This window comes from Cucurbita pepo, chromosome 11 (assembly GCF_057944985.1).
Source record: "Cucurbita pepo subsp. pepo isolate OVF chromosome 11, ASM5794498v1, whole genome shotgun sequence".
Classification (NCBI taxonomy): Eukaryota; Viridiplantae; Streptophyta; class Magnoliopsida; order Cucurbitales; family Cucurbitaceae; genus Cucurbita; species Cucurbita pepo.
This window is the reverse complement of record NC_141808.1, coordinates 17,190,948-17,213,012: the sequence shown is the minus strand read 5'-3', so window position 1 is coordinate 17,213,012 and position 22,065 is coordinate 17,190,948. Positions and strand designations below refer to the sequence as shown.

At 34.2% G+C, this 22,065-nt stretch overlaps 3 protein-coding genes across 4 annotated transcripts; 2 read left to right on the top strand and 1 right to left on the bottom strand.

Moving 5' to 3' along the window:
* Positions 1-87: 87 nt before the first annotated feature.
* RECA2 (recA DNA recombination family protein) lies at positions 88-4,147 on the top strand. The gene is made up of 8 exons (XM_023665536.2): positions 88-378; positions 586-643; positions 986-1,206; positions 1,350-1,437; positions 2,665-2,837; positions 2,976-3,122; positions 3,229-3,363; positions 3,437-4,147. The coding sequence occupies exons 1-8, from the start codon at positions 322-324 to the stop codon at positions 3,827-3,829; spliced, it is 1,272 nt and encodes a 423-aa protein (XP_023521304.1). The 5' UTR covers positions 88-321; the 3' UTR covers positions 3,830-4,147.
* Positions 4,148-4,235: 88 nt separating this feature from the next.
* LOC111785053 (cytokinin dehydrogenase 3-like) lies at positions 4,236-6,861 on the bottom strand. Of its 2 annotated transcripts, XM_023665532.2 has the most exons (5): positions 6,189-6,861; positions 5,762-5,889; positions 5,146-5,421; positions 4,769-5,037; positions 4,236-4,687 (listed from the first exon to the last, which is right to left on the bottom strand). In XM_023665532.2, exons 1-5 carry the CDS (start codon positions 6,790-6,792, stop codon positions 4,387-4,389), a joined length of 1,578 nt encoding a protein of 525 aa, XP_023521300.2. In that variant the 5' UTR covers positions 6,793-6,861; the 3' UTR covers positions 4,236-4,386. The 2 variants fall into 2 exon arrangements, with proteins under 2 accessions (XP_023521300.2, XP_086984388.1); XM_087128262.1 differs by lacking the exon at positions 4,236-4,687 and having other exon boundaries at positions 4,716-5,037.
* Positions 6,862-15,026: 8,165 nt separating this feature from the next.
* Positions 15,027-16,852, top strand: PAO5 (polyamine oxidase 5). Its single transcript, XM_023665531.2, has one exon. It carries the CDS (start codon positions 15,222-15,224, stop codon positions 16,827-16,829), a length of 1,608 nt encoding a protein of 535 aa, XP_023521299.2. The 5' UTR covers positions 15,027-15,221; the 3' UTR covers positions 16,830-16,852.
* Positions 16,853-22,065: the final 5,213 nt, after the last annotated feature.

Sequence of the window (22,065 nt, the reverse complement as noted above, 5' to 3'; positions counted from 1 at the left end):
GGTGTGACCGAAATGGAGGGAAAACCCCCGCCTGGAGAGAGCGAGGGAACCAAAAAAATAATAATAATAAATAAAATCAGAACCCTAAAAAAACCCTAAAAAACATCAGAGCTCAGTGCATGTTCTTAAATGGCCACCGTGTTTTCTTCTTCTTCTTCTTCTTGTTCCTCGTCTCTCTATTTTATTTTCATGCTTGCTCGTGCATATGCCTTCTAGCAGCTTTTCTTGTTCGTCAGTTGCTGTTGATTCAAGTTAGTTCTTCTATTTGTTTAATTTGGAGCTGCTCTCTCTGTTCTGCTGCGGAAGTTTTGAAGAGGTTTAATGGCGAGACTCATTCGAAATGCGTCTTTTGTTGGGCGCTGTCTGTTTCAGCACGAGGTTTCAATCACTTACTCTGTTAAAACTTCTTCGTTTCTTTGTAGAGCTCTTGGTGGTGTATGCTTTTGATTATTTTAACTACTTATTGTATAGACTGAGCCTTCTTAAACAAGGATGGAATACTGATGAGATATTTGTGGCTACTTTCGCTTTTATGTCGTTTGGATTTTGACTTGACGATTGAGTTTCTGCTTGCTTCCCTTGCAGCGGTACAGGATAGGCATATTGGGAACGTCTACTCAATTATGTAGTTTTTCTACCAGAGGTGTGAAACATTGGTTTTGATTACATTATATGTGAAATGATGATGTATAGTTTCATGGTTTTGAAGAACTTGAAATTTTTTTGACTATTTTGTATGAAATCAACGTTTATTCCTTCATTCACGACCTCTTAGAGAACGTAGAGATGAAGTCGCGATCGAGCTCAACTCCATTGGCACGAAAATAATGCTGATTCAGCTTGCATATATATATATATATATATATATATATATATATATATATATATATATATATATATATATATATATATATATATATTGTATGTTCAATGTATTGCGTTCATTACAATATATCTCAAATGTAAATATTGTATGAATCTGAAGGTAAAAGAAAGTCGAAGTCATCAGATGGGAGTGATTCTTGTGAAGAAAATTTGTCTAAGAAAGAGCTGGCCTTACAACAAGCCTTGGATCAGATAACTTCCACGTTTGGAAAGGGGTCTATCATGTGGCTTGGCCGTTCTGTATCATCTAGAGATGTGCCTGTGGTTCCCACAGGTTCGTTCGCATTGGATATGGCTCTAGGAATTGGTGGCCTTCCGAAGGTATTTTAAACTTCTTTAGGATGACTTTGTAAGGTTCAAACATTTTCTTAATCACATACTTTTGAATTGTTATATCTTTTATTTTAGAAGCCTATATGAAGTTCCTTTCCTTGATCATCATGTTTCATGTTTGTGATATATAGGGTCGCGTAATCGAGATTTATGGTCCAGAGGCATCCGGAAAGACAACTCTTGCTCTGCATGTAATTGCTGAATCCCAGAAGCAAGGAGGTACTGTTTAAATGATAAGTGAATGCGATCATTCATTCTATATGTGAGGAAATGAATGAGCACATTCACTCTCACTCTGTTTTATTCTTACTACTGTCTTCCACTTGTATTTGTAGTTCATTTGGATAATTTGGCTGGTTATGTTGGAAAAAGCTCCCAAAACAAATGGGCAGGAATATCGTAAAATATGGTTTAGAAAGCCTGTTAGTTGGGTCGACGCGCACAGCATGACTTTGCCCTTATAGAAGTCGTGCCCCCACTTGCATTGAGTTTCTGGACACTCCACTCCCATGAGACGACTCCCTTCTAGAAAGCTTGTGTGCAACTAGGCTCTCTTGCAAATCCCCATTTACTTGTCTGCTCAAAGGAAGAAAAATTCTCAGTACTCTTTGTAATCCTCTCTGACATAAATACTCACTGCCCATTATGAAGAGAATATCAATTAAAACCCTTTAAACAAGCCATAAAGTTCTGGAATTTCTTCTCAAAGGAAGGATCAATTAAATGACTCGCCCTTTCTTTATTTTATAAAACAAACTTTCTAAATCCTATTTTACTGGGTAATATATATGTTTATACTTGTTTGTTGTTGTTATGTTTACCATATTCCTGCCCATTTGTTTTGCAAACAATCTTAGAGAAGACATGGTTAGGAATACTGTTAGTATTTTTTGATGTTATGGCCTCTACTGATGAGTCTAAATATAATCCATTCAACCTGAAAATTTTGTTGGACAAAATTTCAAATGTTGGCAACAACGGATGGAACTTTGGCTCACTACTCTAGGTCTTTATTCTATTATTTCTGTTAATGAAAAAGGGAAAGAAAAGGTCTACGAAACTTCTAGAGCTAGTGATTGTGACCCAATCATGACTACTAAGACTACTGCTGAAATTTTTTTCGAAGAAAATGATATTTTGTGCCATAGAAATATCTATAAAATTTTGTTCAACTAAAAGTTCTACAGAATTAAGCTTTAGAACATGTGGTTGATAAATGGATTGACCTCAAAATGGTTGATGAGAAGTCTTTATATTAGACCATTTTCATATAACTCATGCTAAAACTGCATATATATATTTTTTTTCATCCTTTGAAAATTCGTTTATGCTTTTTATTTAAAAAAATAAAATAAAAGACTTGTTTGGAGGTGAAAATTTCGAAGTATAACTGTATCGGACATAAACATAATGCTGGAGTAATTTGTTTTGGTGTTTTTGATGCAGGTTACTGTGTCTTTGTTGATGCGGAGCATGCTCTTGATCCATCCCTTGCTCGGGCTATTGGAGTGAACACTGAGAATCTGCTCCTATCTCAACCTGACTGTGGTGAACAAGCTCTTAGTCTCGTGGATACCATAATCCGAAGCGGTTCAGTTGATGTTGTTGTTGTTGACAGCGTGAGTATGATGCAAACTCTTTTAAAGAAGACAGTTGGGGAAATTCATTGTTTTTACATGTTTTATGTTCTTTTTTCTTTTCCTTTTTTGGATAGGAAACAGTAACAATTTCGTTGTTCATGATTGTCTCTATGGCAGGTAGCTGCTCTTGTGCCTAAAGGTGAACTCGATGGTGAAATGGGTGATGCCCACATGGCAATGCAAGCTAGACTCATGAGCCAAGCACTTCGCAAATTGTGTCATTCTTTATCCTTATCACAGACTGTCTTGATCTTTATTAATCAGGTCTTATTTCATTTCTCAATTGTCTCAGTAATATACTGCAATTTCTCACATTGTTATGGCATCACAGTCTCTCAGTATTGCGCTTATTATATGCATGCTTCTCTAGGTAAGGTCAAAGCTGTCCACTTTTGGATTTGGTGGTGGTCCAACTGAAGTTACCTGTGGTGGCAATGCCTTGAAGTTTTATGCCTCAGTACGACTGAACATTAGAAGGATAGGTTTTGCCAAGAATGGTGAAGAGGTACAAACATTATCATGACTCTAAAGGTGATTTCTCAATGGTTGGTTGATTTCTCGTCGTATTTTGATTACAGATAGTGGGAAGCGAAGTTCAAGTAAAAGTGGTGAAGAATAAGCTCGCTCCTCCATTTCGGACTGCTCAATTCGAACTCGAGTTTGGAAAGGGTATATGTAAAGAGGCAGAGATTATGAATCTGGGGTTGAAATACAAATTCATATCCAGGGCAGGTGCATATTATAGCTTTAACGGTCGAGGTTTCCGAGGCAAAGATGCCTTGAAAACCTTTTTGTCAGAGAATGAAGATGTTAGGGAAGATCTAGTCACGAAACTTCGAGACAAAATACACGATGAGCAAAGAGGTAAGTCACCGAACAGAGACGAAACGGATGAAGAAAGTATCCAAGAAGATATTATCACTTCACCCACTTCTACAGATGAAGACGCAGTTACTGCAGTAGAAGTATGAATGTCGAACATTTTTCATCCTCATTATCCTGGATGTATTCCTCCTCTCCTTGCCAATGCTATCAGAGTTTGACCAGGCACGACGTTTTGGGTCTCGACGAGATATAATCCTTTAGTTTCTGCCTTTGTCGTTCCAGTGATGGAAGATGATGCCCTTATAAATATCATCAGCCATTTTCGTCACAGAGGAAATGTAGAAAATGGAGATTTTAGGACCTCAGAATGGCCAGTTTATGGTTGCTCATCCGAAGCTCCAATGCCTCTTTGTATTGCAACATGATGACTATTTGCAAATCAACTTCTTTTATTTGCTCTCTAATCACATCTTATCTGATTGCTCTTCTCAGGAAATATTTTAACCCGTTGAGCTGAGTTTAGGTTGTTCGTGTTACTCGTTCTTACTCCTTTTGAAGCCTTCTTTCGATTTATAGCATATAAATCTCGATTTGACGTAAGAATGGTGGCTTGTGTTGTACACGTAAAATAATTCATTTTCATATATAGAGACAAGAATAATACTCAACATATTTTATACCTTAAAATTTTATACCACCTATGTTACACGGGTGAGGGATTGAAAATTTTGTGTCCGGGAGAAAGAATAAGTTTAGGGTCAAACTTGATCTTTCTTTGTCGGAAAGTTGGCCATTTGGAACCAAAATGGTGGATCCATTGTGTTTGTGTGTTGTAATGAGGAAGATATTGTTTGATTTGAATGTCTGATTTCGTGCAAAATTCTATTATCTCTTCGTTTTGTTCGTCAAACAACTTCCGTTCATCAAACCCACTTGAATGCAAAAACCCTATCGTGTAGAACACTTCTTCTTCTGGAATCACTGTCGAGTTTTTATCATCCCATCTGCATATTACATAAGCTAAATGTTATTAATTACTGTCGAGTTTCTGTCGAGAAGAACATGAACGTTTCGTATGAGCTTACTTTGATCGGTTCATTGGATATATCAGCACTGGTCCTTTGGTTATGTTTCGTTTTAATACTATGTCTTTGAAGACACCTGAGTCGAAATCCAAGATACGGGATTTTGGTACAAACAAATTTAGCCATGGATGAGAAACGTCCCACAATCCCTTAGATTGAAGCTTCAATTCTCCAGTTCTAACCCTATTTAGAAACTCAACATACGTTACATCTTTCTCGAACTTGAACCCGCTCTCATAATCTAACCCTGCTAGTAATACTTCAAGCTCCTACAAACACAACATCAAAATAAACAAGCGTTACTACACGGAATCATGTGTTTATGGCACGTATTTAATACAATCAAAATTGATCGTGAACACGTAGTTGAGGAGTACCTTATCTACGGTAGACAGAGTATGATGATCATAATATTTAGCAACTTCAAGGCAATAAACCACAGAGTATTGATTAACGAAGGAGATAATTCTGGGATGATCAGACGGTGGAAAGAAGGAAGAGCGCCAACTATCCGGTGAGCCATGATGCAGCAGAACCAAACCCTCCAAGTAATCGAGTGCGCTCGCTTGTTTCCTTCCATTTAATGAGATCAAACGTTCTTGGTCTTTGGTAAATGCGGAAAAGTTACTGTACAACATTCTTACCCATTTAACCTACAAGTAATTAAATTCCAAAAAATAAATATTTAATTTTCACATATAACAATCACGATAAATTAGCAGTCAAATTAATTCCGGATTTGTCTGTACTGCAGATACGACGCCGTTTCGGTGGTTGGAGGTGACAGAAACACTCCCAAACAAAGACAAGGATATGTAGGGTTCTTTGGAAGCTTTCATTGGACAATTTTCTCCCCAGCTATTTTCATTTTTTTTATTTAATAATTTTAGTAATTAATTTCTTTTTTTTTCTTTTTTTCACATTAGTTGCACGAGAGCTCTGACCTTATGATCAAAGATTATTACGAAATAGCCCGATGAAAATAGAAGTTACCCTATTTGGAGCTGGTTCCAAAGCGATTCTCGCCCGAGCAATAATTCCAAATTGACCTAAACCACCGAGAACGGCATGAAAAAGCTCAGAATTCTTTTTGGCAGAGCAAGTCACCATATTCCCTTTCCCTGAAAATATATTAATTATTATTTTTTAAAAAAATCGAGTTTCAAAATTAATTCCATGCACGCAATGCAACCAATAATATTTTTTAAAAAAAATTAAAATATTTAAAATTAGGTTTCAAAGGGAGAAAAATGTGTCCACTCAATATACATTCTCTAACAACCAAACTTGTCCTTTCATAATATATTATAATATAATATTATCAACAAAATAAAATATTTAATTTAATAATTCAATTATGTAATCCCTAAAGTTCTAAAATTTTAATTTTAATTTTAATTTTATAAATTATTTTTCGTACCAGTAACGACATCCATCTCCACCACATTGCTGACCTGCGGACCGTACCGGAAACTCTGCCCGCTGATCCCGCCGTTTGATAACGTTCCCCCGACTGTGATGTACAAATAATCCGTCCACGAAACTGGCGTCACCCCATACGCCAGCGTGGCATTCAGCACGTCGATCCACAGCTGCTCCCCACCGACATCGGCGTATAATTCGCCAGTCCAGCGGCGGGCGAAGACGGCAATCCCAGCGGTTTTCCGATTCCGCCGCAGTGCCGACATGTCGATAACGACGCCGTTTTTGGCCATTGCTTGGCCTCGTATTGAGTGGCCTTGTCCTCTAGCGGCTATTGGAAAAGGGATGGGATTGTTGTAGGCGTAGGATATTAAGTGAACGACGTCGTTTATCGAGGAGGGTTGAAGAACTGCGGCGGGGGCTTCCTTAACCATATTCCCGTAATCCGATGCTGCCAAGTTCAAAGCTTCGGGATCGTGACGGAGCTTGTTTGGTTGCTGGTGTAATCCTGTCCATGGCTTGGATTTGTTTATTCCGGATTTCAAACAGCTTAGGAAAAAGGTGAGTATGAAATAAGCTGGAAGGGGATGATTCTCTGTCATTTTTCTTATTCTCAATGATTTTCAGAGCAAACAAGAAGGGAAGAGATGGTTCTGTGGGTTTGTTGGTAACAAAGTCGAATATTTATAGGCATTTTGCATGAATTTTTTCAACTCAGAGATCCACGTCCAAACAAAACATTCTTTATAAGACTGTGAAAACCTCTCACTGGCAGACACGTTTTAAAAATCTAGAGGGGAACCCGAATGTGAAAGTCCAAAAAGGATAAGATTTGCTAGTAGTGCATTTAGAACGTTACAAATGGTATCAGAGTCAAGGCACAGGTCGAATTAGGGCTAGACCCTCCATAGTAGACACGTTTTAAAATCGTGAGGATCGCGAGACTGATGACAATACATAATGGGCCAAAGTGGATAATATATGCTAGTGGTGGGCTTGGACTGTTACAAATGGTATCAGAATTAGACACCGGGAGGAGGTTGAGCCCCGAAGGGAGTTGGACACGAGGCGGTGTGCAAACAACGACGTTGGGCCCCAAAGTTAGGGGGGTCCCATGTCGATTGTAGACAAGAGAAACGACTGTCAACGAGGACGTTGGGTCCTGAAGAATGGTGGATTATAAGATCCCACATCGCTTATGCATTTTAAAAACCTAGAGGGGATACCCGAAAGGAAAAGCTCAAAGAGAACAATAGCAAAAGGAAAAACCCACATAAAGACAATAAGCTTAGACGGTGACAATTTAAATTTTTAAATTTTTTTAAAAAAATATATATACTCAAACAGACACAAATTTCAATGTCGGAGACTAATTTTGTAATTTAACCTTAAAAAAAACATTAAATAAAAATGGCGGAGAGAATAAAATAAATATTAATATAAACGAAAATTAAATAAATTGATATGATAGTAGTATAGAGATTAAATGAAAAATGTTCGAGGAAACAAACATATAATAAGATGGTAATGTTGAGTACTATGGTACGTACGAAAGCTGCATACCAAAATGTACTAGAATAGACATACTTCAATGTATTAATTCATGCATTTTTGGACATGTTTCAGACACGTCAAATCAATAATTTTTCCTTTTTATTTTTTTTATTTTTTATTTGTTTCCTTTATTGATTATTAATTATTTCCCCTATCTTCTCCTTAGGACGACCATACCGCTTTCCTTATTTTTCATGTACCTTAGATTTTGTACATTAATCTATCCCGACAAGACACCCTTGCTTTTATCACTATATCGCCATTTAATTATTTATTTTTGTATTTAAATTTACCGCTTCAATAGCGAAATTCACAAAAGATTGACAGGATCATCCCGAACCTACCTACCCATATGATATTTTGGATTAAGCAGTGACTTAACTTTGTTTCGTTGTTATGAAGCTAAGTCCCGATTAGCTTTTAATAAATAAATAAATAAGTAATTTAAAAATAAATAAATAAGTAAATTGAGAAATTATTTTTTAAAATATATTTTAGAAATGGGGTTTGATGGGTAGCTCTATAATTTTTGTTCCAAAGAGAGGACAAAATTATATGAATAAACAAGATCTATAGGTCAAAGATTATTTGTTGAATTATGGGTAAGTGGCCAATTTATTAAAATTTTAAATTAAATACATTTTTTTAAATATTAATTAAACCCTATATTATATATATTTTTTATAATTTTTTTCCAGCAATTTATTGGTTATTTTTGGGATATTAAAAATGTAATCTTTAAGATTCATGTTAATAATGGTCCCGTCTTTCAATTATTTTGGATATATATTTATATTATATGGTTACATATGGTATCAACAACTAAATTAAATTATTTTCTACACCATCGATCGTACGGTTCGATCTTTAAGTATTTAAATTATTTTATACACCACCAACTCTGTATGTTTAGAATTATTTAAATCTGACATAATTTATCTTGTTTGTAGAGTAATTCGAAACAGTTTCTCAAAATAATAATAATAATAATAAATCAATAAATAAAAACAATATTATGGTAAGAGAATCTTGTATTGCATTATTTGATTGGAGAGAGAAGAGTTATTTGTTTGTGAGAAACCGAAATCTTTATGACAAAGCCGAAGCCACTGCCAGCCTGCAACACCATCACGTGGTCCAATAACCCACCCCAATATTTTGTCATTTCATTATTATTATTATTATTATTATTATTTAACAACTTTCTTTCTTTAAAAAAAAAAAAAAAAAAAAAACCAACATAAATATTTAAAATATTTAATAATAATAATCATTATTTTGTTTAGTTTAGAATGAAAGACAAGAGGAGCCCACTTGGGCGAGTTGCCTGCATGGCTGGGTGCTGCCCGGACTGTGGGGTGCGTTACAGTCATCCCTGACATAGATTGGGACCCAGCGTCCTCGCTGGTACTCATTTCTCTCTCCCATCAGTATGAGATCTCAAATCCACCTCCTTCGAGACTCAGTATCCTTATTGGTACTTGTTCCTCTCTCTAATCGATATATCCTTCTTCTTTCGGGACCCGCGTAATCGAAGCGGGATTTCAAACAAAGAGCGAATCACTGCATGATTTTTTGCTATCAACTTCAACTGTGCCATCAATTTCTCCCCTCTATATTTTTCATCTTATCAATAATAAACGGAAAACACAAAAAATTAATAAGATTTCTCTTCGTTAACTAAACAAGATCGAAATGAGGATTATATTTCCCGTATACGTCTCATTTTATTTATATATATATATATATTGAAACATATGGCAAGGATAAGAACAGTGAATATTTCTTAGTCCCGTAAAATTATATTAGTAAAATTATATGTGCCATTCAAATTTTTAATTAAATAATTAATAATTATTAGATATATATTGATCTTTATGTTAAAAGTCGTATATGGTGTAATATGTCTGTCAAAATTGGGACAGAAATCATATCAATAAATGACCAAAATTCTAAATCACACTGATTTTATAAAAATCTTTTAAAAAAATTATGCCTATGAATAACAACAAAAACACATAAATTTATTGCTATAACAAATAGAAAAGCTGATTCGACATAGTAACTTATCTGTTTTTTTATATGAAATGACATTTATTTATTTACGTAACACTCGAGAAAATTAGAGATACATGAATTAATCGATGCTCTATTTAAATGAGAGCGAGCGATCTCGAGAATAGAATAACTATGAACTGCTATATAACTATTAAAGAAGACTCGAAATTGAAAGGACAAACAAACCCACTCAGTAGACTATTGAACTACGAGTCCCAAAAAAAAACGAGGAAAAATATTTACCTAAAAGTTTTTAAGAATCGTTTTAAATCACGAACGGAATAATTATATTTATGAAAATTTGATTCCGAAATTATTCTACGGATCTGACTAATGACATTGACGATATATAAAATTTGAGGGTCGGTAATTATATATCGTTTGAAATTTCTTTGATGATAAAGAATCCAAAACGAATATCGACCATATTTATAAGATTGGACTTTTGAAATTAAAAATAAGGTAAATTTGGTTTTAATTTGAAGGTGAATTAGAGGAGGATTCTGTGGGTGTGGTAGGAGCAATTGAAGATATGATGTCGGAGGGAGCTGTCGAAGACATGCATCCGAATTTGGAACAAATTGCTTTTTATTTTAATTTATTTTTAATTTTTATATGCTAATATTTAACCAAAACACTTTGCCTAACATTAAATTTACTCATCAAAGTATATATATATATTGTCACAATTTAGTGCAACTTATTTTAGTTTGAATTAGTTATAGAATATATGATATTCGTAATCTTCCAGAATATATTAGTTAGGAAATATATCTTAGATATCGTAATCAGTTGAATTTGAATAGTAGTATATTTTATTTTATTATCAGGATTTAGTTAGTTTATATTTTCTTCGTAGATATTATTTAGTATCTTGTATCCTATTTAAAGGTCGTGAATATCAATGAAGATTGAACATTTTGATCCCAATTCTTTTTCTAATTCTTAAATCGGTATTCTTTCGTTGAGTAATAATATTTTCATATCTATGCACACTTTTGAGTGGTAGATATTGCGTCATATATATACATATCTTAATAATAATAATAATATATATATATATATATATATATATATATATATATATATATATATATTATAATTTAACGTGAAATTTTACTCTCAAATCCTTTATAAACCTATTTCATATAATATTATACCCTAATATTTTTTTTTTCAATTGAATATAAAATATCAATCTAACCCATAAAATTATTTATTTATTCATGTTGGATGAAAGTCTCGCATCGGCTAATTTAGAGAATGATCGTGGGTTTATAATAAAAAAATACTATCCGTTGGTACGAGGCCTTTTGGAGAAGTCCAAAGTAGAGCCATGAGAGTTTATGCTCAAAGTGAACAATATCATACCATTGTGGAGAGTAGTGTTCTTCTAACATGGTATCAGAGTCATGCCAATGAAATCATTAAACGTCGAACAAATGACTCCAAAAAAAAAAACAGAGTTGAGCCTCGATTAAGGGGAGACGTACAAAGCCATGAGAGCTTATGCTCAAAGTGGACAATATCATATCATTTTAGGGAGTCGTGTTCATCAAACGATTTAAACTCAACTTAATTCAAATAAGTTCATAGGATCGTCGAGATTTTTAAACATCAAGATCTATTAATTTAATAAAAAAAAATTGAAGAGAAATTGAAAAAAAAGAAAAAAAAACATGAGAAGAAGTGAATCGAAATAGAGCTCAAATCAATGTTTTGTCGATGTGTCCTTGTCCCATATAATTTCCAAACCTTCCATGTGAATTGGAACCTGCCTTTTAGTTTCATTAAGCATAAGAATCTTTATTATCTTCCTCGGCTTTTGATTTGAAAGCCCAATGTACTTCATTTATGTTCCTTTATTTATTTATTTATTTATTTATTAATTTCGAGAGGATAAGCTCGCGATCTTGTCATGTTCCATCCATATATATTTCATACGCGTAATCAATATAATATGACTTTTTTTACGTCAATTTCATTAAACTTTAACCGTTCTTACAATGAAATTGATATAAGACCTCAAATTTAGTCGACCCCAACTTCAAGTAACCTGACCTATTGCCACCAAGTCTATTTGTAGGCTCGTAGAAAAATTATTAAAAACCCATTAAATATAGATATTTATTTTATATTTGGATTAACTTTCAATTTAATCCTTTTGGTAAAATCAAATATAGATTTTTATGACGTAATAATTGGGTGTTTGTCCCCTAACCGGGCTTCTATAATTTAGATTATTTTAATTGTTGATAAATTAATATGGATAATATTTTAAAATTAAATATTTGAATTCGGCGTTGACTATTGGCATGGAGTCATTTTTGGGCCGAACTAGAGTAGTTGAAAATCCCATAAGCCCACTAATTAAATAATGGGCTTAATACTTCAGAGCTGAGCCACGGTGTCCCGCAGATTTATCTGACCAACACAGATAATATTAAATATATATATATTTATTTATTTATTTATTTTATCCTAAGCTTTCGTCTATATTTTACTTTTTATACTCATAATTTAAAAATATTTTAATTAATTTAAAAATATTTATTTATTTTACCCGACTTAATTGAGTATGTCTTTGAGAAGGCTCGACTATGCCTTTTTTACTCTGCCTTCGAGTTCTTTTGGAGTCCTTTATTCGACATTTGAGGATTTACCAATCTATTAGTACGACTAAATTTTGGAGCATGGGTCTGATACCATGTTAAGTTGAATGATACTGTTCTATATGGGTCATAGAGGTGTAGAATGAAGATTACATTGTAACAAACCATGAAATCATACATTCTCCTTGATTCATAGTAACTAACTACAATTATTTAATATTAATAGGTATAAAATAATATATTATTTGTTTTGATGGAGAAAAAGGAAAAAGGAAAAAGGAAAACGCAATGCTTTTTTGTGCCCCATATTTCACTCCCATCGTTTTCTTATCAATCTTTTCTTTTTAAAGCTGAAATAATACATTTGCATTTTAATCATGAGTATGGTCCCTATGATTATATTATTATTTTTATTTTTATTTTTATTTTATTTTAATCTTATTTAATAAATAATTAATTCAAAATAATATTAGGAGTACTGGAGGTTGACTTCTTAGTCAACATCCATCTCTATTAATGCTAAAATTAGGATTATATTATTGGATAATTAATGCTAATTAAAAAAAAATTATATTAATTAGGGTTATCTCTCCCAACCACTTAAAGGCAGCCTTAAAATTGGTACTAACAAAATCTTGCACTCCCTTTAAAGAAGATTTGGATTGATCATCAAAGGAAAGAAGATGGATTTCTTTCCAATTTATTCATTATTAAAAGAATAAATGTTCTATATGGTTTTACCGCCGTTAAATATGATAAAGATATGGAGTGGATAAATTTCAATATTATATTTTTTTTTTAATGAGAAAAATTTATATAAATTTAAACTTAGGATAAATTATATTATTATTATTATTATATAGGTAGCATAGGTACAAAAAAGATGATTGATTATATAATTAAGTTATAAAAATGTGGGTGATGGGTCATGGGATTTGGAAAATAAAGTTTTGATTATGATGGTGTCTCATGACCATAATTATATATATAAATATGGTTAACTTTATGGTAAATCAACAATCCATTCTTTAATGATTCTATGTTTTTTTTTTTTTTTTTTTTCTTTTCTTCATCTTTTATATTGCAAGTAACAAAATATCAACGTAATAATGTTATTAAATCATAATCTAAGTTCGAAAACATCTTTTGCCTAAGATTTAGAATCCAGGGTACGTTATCTAGATTTGGCACTTGATGGTCTTGAACTGTATTACGAGTGAAGACTATTCCCATAAACCAACACGGGTTTTTAATTACGTGCTTCTTGAAAAATTTATCAGTGGTTTTCCAATATAAAATTGTTCTATGCCAAACACGCTTAACTTTATAGTTCTTATGATTGAGGAATCGAATATATATATGATACAAATCGATAAGATAACCCTTGAATAAGAGAAATTAGCATCTCTTCACATAAATTTCGAATCAACCAAGAAACAAGGCTAAAATTAAATTACCTCTTACGATCTAAGATCTAGAACCAAGATTCGGAACCTTATTCTAAATTGAGTCATTCAGCCATCGAACTTGATCAAGAATGACTTAGATGCAATTCTACCACAAATATTGCTTGAAACTTGGAAATGATAAAGAAAATGCTTGAATTGTTGAAAAAAAAAAAAACGTCTTAATTATTTATATGTATACAATACCAAATTGATAAGACAACCCTAATTTTGAGATAAATATCTAAACTTTTGTAGGATCAAAGAAATTAGCGCCTCTCATACAAAATTGGGATAAACCAAGAAACAATGCGAGAATTAGATTACTCTTACGATCTCTATAATCAAGATGTTGAATCTTGTTCTAAATTGAGTCATTTCGCAATTGAACTTGATCAAGGTTTGATTAATGAATCATATGCAATTCTACCACAAATATTACTTGAAACTCAGAAATGACAAAGAAGAAGATGTTCGTATTAAAAAAAAAACGTCTTAAATATATATATATATATATATATATATAAAGTAAGTGATATTATTGCAAATAGAGGCATGTTTATGAGAAACTTTTACTTTTGATCCCCATAGTCTTATCCAATTATCTTTGGAAAAGTGAAATCTTTAAAAAGTATGTTGCCTTCAAAATCTTTTTGTGCCGTATACTTCCAAAAATTAAGATGGCCTAAGGGAAGGGTACGTACTTTCCTAATTTCAATTTTCAAAACAAAATATTTGAATTATTATTCCTTATTTTCTTTTCCATATTCCATCACTCTATTTATATTAATTTAATTTTTAATTTTATGTAAAACCCAAATTTATTTCACCTATTTAAAAAAAAAAAAAAAAAAAAAAAAAAAAAAAAAAAAAAAAAAGAGGTCAAACACAGAAAGATCATTTGGTTAAGAAATCAAGAAATTTGTACAAATAAGAAAAGTACCTTTTTCCATAATTATTTAAATATTAAAAATATGAATCTTGGATTTTTGTGAGCCACGGTAAAAATAAATAAATAATTACTGTATTACCGGTTGGGGCCAAGGTTATTAATGGCAGTGGGGTTGAGATTTATTATTTTCTTGAAAGAAATAATTTTTATAAATAAATAAAAAAAGAATTTGTGTATATTTGCAATCAACAAAAACTCCAATAAAAGTAGAGCCCTGTCTTTATTGGACTAAATTTCAAATAATTTAATTCAGTTTTGAAATTATTAAATTAAAAAGTGAAGAAGCCAAATACAAGAAGACATCCTTATAAGTTCCCCTCATCAGTTACTCATTTTTCTCACCCATATCTCTTTTTCCCTCTTCTTCTTCTTATTCTTCTGGTTTTTCTCTTTGAATTCAAGCTCCAAAAATGGTGGAAAACAAGGCCAAAATTGTGATTATTGGCGCCGGAATGGCGGGGCTCATGGCGGCGAATAAGCTCTACACGGCGCCGGGTTCCCAACATTTGTTTGATATCTCCGTCGTGGAGGGTGGTGGAAGAATCGGCGGCAGAATCAACACGGCCGAGTTTATGGGTGAGAGAATAGAGATGGGTGCCACGTGGATCCATGGAATCGGTGGCAGCCCAATTCATGAAATAGCCGATCGAATCGGTGCTCTGAACTCCGACCAGCCATGGGAGTGCATGGACGGCTACTCCGGACAATCAACCACCGTTGCAGAAGGTGGAGTTGAGCTCTCACCGGCTACCGTCGACCCCATTTCTACTCTCTTCAAAAACCTTATGGATTTCGCTCAGGGAAAAATCGCCGGGGAATCCAATTTTCTCCGGCAAGGTAACTATGATAAACTCAGCGTCGGTGCTTTTCTCCGGCAAGGGCTGGAGTCGTACTGGCTTAGTAAAAATGGCGTAACGGAGGTCAATGGGTGTGGAGAATGGAGCCATAAAGCCCTCGAGGAAGCCATTTTCGCCATGTATGAAAACAACCAAAGAACTTACACCTCCGCCGGCGAGCTCTCCACGTTGGATTTCGTGGCGGAAAGTGAGTACCAAATGTTCCCCGGCGAGGAAATCACCATCGCCAAAGGCTACTTGAGCGTAATCGAATCAATCGCCTCTGTTCTCCCCCCTGGTTTAGTTCAATTGGGCAAAAAAGTCACCAAAATCGAATGGAATCCCGAATCGGAATCTCGGAATATTCCAACTCCGGTTACGCTACATTTCGCCGACGGCTCCCATACATCGGCCGATCATGTAATCGTCACCGTTTCACTCGGCGTTCTCAAAGCTGGAACTCGGGAAGATTCACCTCTGTTTAACCCTCCGTTACCGTCGTTTAAAACAGAGGCGATTTCCCGGTTGGGATTCGGCGTCGTTAACAAGCTTTTTCTCCGGCTATCACCGCCGGCGAACGACAGTGATAATCCCAAGAATATCAACAAATTCCCTTGCCTGAATTTCGTTTTCCACCAGCCGGAAACTGAGTTCCGGCGGAAAAGAATACCATGGTGGATGAGAAAAACCACAACTCTGCAACCAATTTACCAAAACTCATCGATTTTATTATCATGGTTCGCCGGAGAAGAAGCTCTTCAGCTGGAGAAGCTCAAAGACGAAGAAATCATCAATGGAGTTTCAACAACAATCAGCAACTTCCTAATTCCCAGATCCCAAAACGAAAACTCAGAATCAGATTCCAATGGGTGGAGTAACGGCCACAAAAACCAAAACGACACCGTTGAATTCCATTTTAGTCAGGTCTTGAAGAGCCAATGGGGGAGCGATCCGCTGTTTCAAGGCTCATACTCATACGTTGCAGTGGGATCAAGCGGGGAAGATTTGGACGCCATGGCAGAGCCATTGCCAAGAACAGAGGAATCCCCAAAAGCTCCATTACTTCAGATTCTGTTTGCAGGTGAAGCAACGCACAGAACCCATTATTCCACCACACATGGAGCCTATTTCAGTGGCCTTAGAGAGGCCAATAGGTTGCTTCATCATTACAATTGCATTTGAATTTACTTTTCTTTTTTTTTCTTTTTTTCTTTTTTAAGAAGGAGAAAAAAAAAACGAGGGTTTCAGATGTCTTTTCACTTTTATTTTATTTTATTGGGTATTTACAAATTATCTATCTTCATGTGTCACGTCATCTTTCACCTCTTCCAAAATTCATATAATTATATATTTTTATTCTTAGTGTTTACCTTTTTAAGAAAGAAAAATCTTATTATTTATAATAAATACATCTTTTTACTACAAATGTACTAAAATACCCTTGCTCTCCTAAAATTTAATTCTAAAAAAAAAAAAAATGTCCACAAATAGAAGGGTATATCTTATACTGATCTTGATTTTGTAATCAATAATTTTCATCCGGTAAGAATCCGACACGTTGGGCTAAGTTTCTTGTCCCTTAGTAAGATCATATCGGCTTTTATGATTTAATTATTTAATTAGATCTTTATGTATGAAAGAGGTTGAAAAATAAATGGATACAGATTTTGACATAAAAGAAAACGTGACACTTGAAAGGATGTGCAACAATAATGCATTAAGTCAACATTTAATATTCATTTTCGGGCTAATCAAATCTATGGACAATTAAATTTAATATTTAATTATAAATTAGTTGAAAAATATTTAAATTAAATATTTTAATTTAAAAAATATGTATAGGTAGAGGGTATATTTGGAAAGGAAAATTGTAGCTTTGGATACTGGCTCTTCAATCTCTCTCTCTTCATAAGAAACCAAACTGTATTTATTATATTGATTTGCTCAATTCAACGGACAGGATCCGATAAACCCGGCCCTTTCCACCTTGGAATCTATTCATCCTTCCCTTTTTGCTTTCCCTCTACACGACACCGTTTTGGTCTTCTCTTCTTCTTCACGACACCGTTTTGATCTTCTCTTCTCCTACACGACACCGTTTTGGTCTTCTCCTTTTCTACACGACGCCGTTTTGGTCTTCTCTCCTTCTACACTCCCTCTCCTCATAGTACTTTTGCTAGGCATTACCCACACCAATCTCATTCCCATTTCCCCCTCTTTGTTCCACAACTTGGGGGCACCTAATCCACGTAATACGCTCGGATATCGCCTGCTACAAAAAAAGAAACACAAACAATTCGAGTTTGTACGACCGAACGTCCGAAACGCTCAACAGTAGTTTCTTACACTGCTATCTTTGTTGTTATATTGTTGACTTGGCTAGCGACAAAGATTAGCAATGTTCGATTGACGACTAACTAACGCTTTCGAATCAAACGTGTAATTTGATTTTCCCCATTTTGTTCTTTCTTCGAGATTGTTTTTCAAATCAAACTCGTATAAAACTAAGATAAAAAACATAAACTTTTGGCATTTTAGCTACGAGAAAGACAACACACTCGAATAGCGTTTGCTACAAAAAACACAAACAACTCAAACTTGTACGATTGAACGTCCGAAACGCTCAATAGTGGTTCTTACAATACTATTTTTGTTGTTACACTGCTGCCTTGACTAGCAACAAAAATGAGTTGAACAAATCAGGGCAACGTTCGACTGCCGGCTAACTAACACCTTCGAATCAAACGAGTAATTTGATTTCTCTCCCCTTTTGTTCTTTCTTCGAGATTGTTTTTCAAATTGAACTCGTATGAAAAAAAGACATAAAATTTTGGCATTTTAGCTATTAAAAAGACAACAAATACTTTGCCCTACCCACTTGGTACCATTTAGATTTGTGCACAGAGGAAATCCCATACTTTGTTGGGTAGAGACAGATAAGGACTCCACATTGACCCTTCAATCAATATTTCTATTTTATATAAATAATATTAATATATATTCCACGATTACGATAACGAGACTACAATCCTCGGTTATAATAACGTTTTGCCTCAATCACCGTCCCTCGATCAAGCAAGCTTAAAAATATAATTGAACCTGACTCGAAATCACTGTTCCTCCTCAGTTATAATAACGTTTTGCCTCAATCACCGTCCCTCGATCAAGCAAGCTTAAAAGTATAATTGAACCTGACTCGAGATCACTGTTCCTCGATAAAAATTAAAAAAAAAAATAATAATAAAATAAATTGTTTTTAGTTATTATGGGTTGGAAACAAATAAGTGTAAGTGTAGGGTCAAATCAAAGAGAGGGGAAGGAAGTAAGTAAGTAAGTCACTATTTGAAAGAGGAAGAGAGAAAAAAAAGGTGAATTATTATTGTAAAGATTTTGCAGGCTTCCTCCCAAAAATCTATGTCCCACATCCTGTCTTCTTCTGCTTCAATCATCCTTTCATGATTTCCTCCATTATCATGGACCTAGCTGTCACCCAAACTTCTTGTCTCCATTCTCGACGATTCTCTAGTATCGTCATCGATACTACTTTTACTAATCGTGTTAACGGGTCGAGGCTCGAGGCGGGAATCGAGGGTATGGATTCAACCCTGTTCTACTTACTCGAATTAGGAGTGGATGATGAAGCTGTTTGCTGCTCGTCTTTTCTTACTCTTTGTGAATCTATTGTGAGATCTCACATCAATCTCTACCGGATACGTTTTGAAATCGTGAGACTGATGATGGTATGTAACGGGCCAAAGTAGACATTATCTACTAGTAGAGAGCTTGGGCTCGCTTCCATCCCAAACCCTTATCCTCTAATCCAACCACAGTTCTCGTTCTTACCGCAACAATATACTTTACTCTAATGAAATTTAATATATTGCTTTGATTCTTTGACGTGAAAAGGAAAATCCAACTAAGAAAACTATATAATTGTTGTTAGATAATGATGTGAATTAATTTGCTTTTTAGGCAAATCTTAGATTAATAAGAAAAATTATCCAGTAGAGGGACCTTAATGTCACATATAAATATAATATATAGTTTTTATATATATAAAAAAAAAAATGGTTGAATATTTGAGAGCCAATGGGGTTGAATTGATTTAACTATGTTATCTCATTGGTATCTGCCCTTCTTTTTTGTTGTTGGTTGAAATTTAGCTTTAAAAAGGACTTTAACTTGTTATTCCTCTTTAACCTAAACAATTCTTTTATTTATTTATTTATTTATTTATTAATAATGTGTGGTGGGAGTCTTACCTCTTTAGGGTATCCCTTAACTTATCCATCCCCCTCTTGTGTTCCCTTTGTTTTAGGGCATTAAATTGTCCTTATTTCTTTGTCACATTTTGACCAATGTTTTCTAAAGATCAAATCCTTATAAGCTTAGGACATTAGGTTCATAAATTTTAAATGTCTAAGCTTGCATGCTCTAAAATAAGAAAATGTTCTATTTATTTTGTAAAATCTCGTATGAGTTCGGGAGGAGAACGAAATACGCTTTGTAAGAGTGTGAAACCTCTTCTTAGCATACGCGTTTTAAAAACCTTGAGGGTAAACCCGAAAAGGAAAGTCCAAAGAGGACAGTATCTGCTAGTGGTGGGCTTGAGCCGTTACAAATGGTATTAGAGTTAGACACTGGGCGATGTGCCAGCGAGGAAGCTCTTCTAAGAAGGGGGTAGACATGAGGCGGTGTGCAAGTAAGGACGTTGGGTCTCAAAGGGGGGTGGATTTGGTGGGGTCCCACATCGATTGGAGAAAGGAACGAGTGCCAGCGAGGATTCTAGGCCCTGAACGGGGATGGATTATAAGATCCCACATTGGTTGGGGAGGAGAATAAAACACCATTTATAAGGGTAGACAATATCTGCTAGTGGTGGGCTTGAGCCGTTACAAATGGTACCAAAGCTAGACACCAGGCGATGTGCCAGCGAGGAGGCTCTTCCCAAAAGGGGGTAGAGAGTAAGGACGTTGGGTCTCAAAGGGGGGTGGATTTGGTGGGGTCCCACGTCGATTGGAGAAAGGAACGAGTGCCAGCAAGGATTTTGGACCCTGAACATGGATAGATTGTAAGATCACACATCGGTTGGGGAGGAGAACGAAACACCCTCTATAAGGGTAAACTCACCTAGTGAACAATAGATGTAAATAAGGCATGGGGATACCCTAACTCACATGCCAAGAGTATACTTGACATTTCGAACCCTAAATTGCATAAATTTGTATCGTCGTTAAGAAAACTCTGACTTTATTTTAATGGAAACAAAAAGTTGACAACCGTAGAATTCAGATCTTGTATTTGAACTTTTCCTTGTTCCCTCGATATCAATACGAACTCGGGTTTGATTTAGAAATTTAAAAAAAAAAAAAAAAAAAATTATCCTAAATGAATGGATGGTGTTGGACATATGGATAGAAGACAAGACAGCCATAAATACTTAAGATCTATCATTCACTACAATTCAAAGACACTATCTTCTCCAATTTGTCATGTTACAACAAAGTTCCAACATGACAACGTTATATCAATGAGAAAAAAACAATTATAGCAGACAACAATAAGATCCATCACCTGAATCTTATACCACTTTATGCCTTTTTTTTATTATTATTTTTTAATTATCGTTTTTACTTTTAAAATATTGCTCTCTATTTCCATATGGGCCCATAATTAGGCCCATAATTCCATGGCCCAAAGCCCGTTTAATCGAAATTCTAAAAAGCCCAAAGCCCATTTCAAAACTATTATAAAGCGTTTTAACTTTTTAACTTTTAATTATTTCTCTTTATAGGTAATAAATAATACAAAATTTATCCAATACTTTTTTACTTTTTATTACAACTGACTGTAATAACTTTTAATATTAATTTGAGTGAGAGAAAATGTGAAGTCTGACAAGGTAAATTTAAAGAGGGTAAAAGGTAAAAATAAATAAGATGCGTAAAAAAGCTGCTATTGTAAGAACTTCAACCTTTTGGATTTTCGGTCAATTTTACCACATTTTTCACGTTACATTAATTAATATTATTTTTATTGTCGTAAATATTTATAATATTTTTTATTTTATTTTACGTTTGGAGGAGAGAGACAAAAATAAACACGATAAGCTTTTTCGTATGTTCTGTTTCAGTACACTTACACAGCTGCTCTTCTCTGCGTGCTTGTCTATTTTTGTTTTCAATTACTTTATATATTTATATATATATATTTATTTATTTATTTATATATGAAAATGGAAATTACTATTATAGGCCTAATGAAAAAGGCCACTTGATTCTGGGCTTAGAAATTTAGAATGAAAGCCCAATGGGCTTCCCCAACAACAGACAGTCAATTCTGGGCCGAAAACCCATCTTTTATTTATATATACACCTATGATTTGGATTAGTATTTAGAATCCAAATTCGAGCCTGAC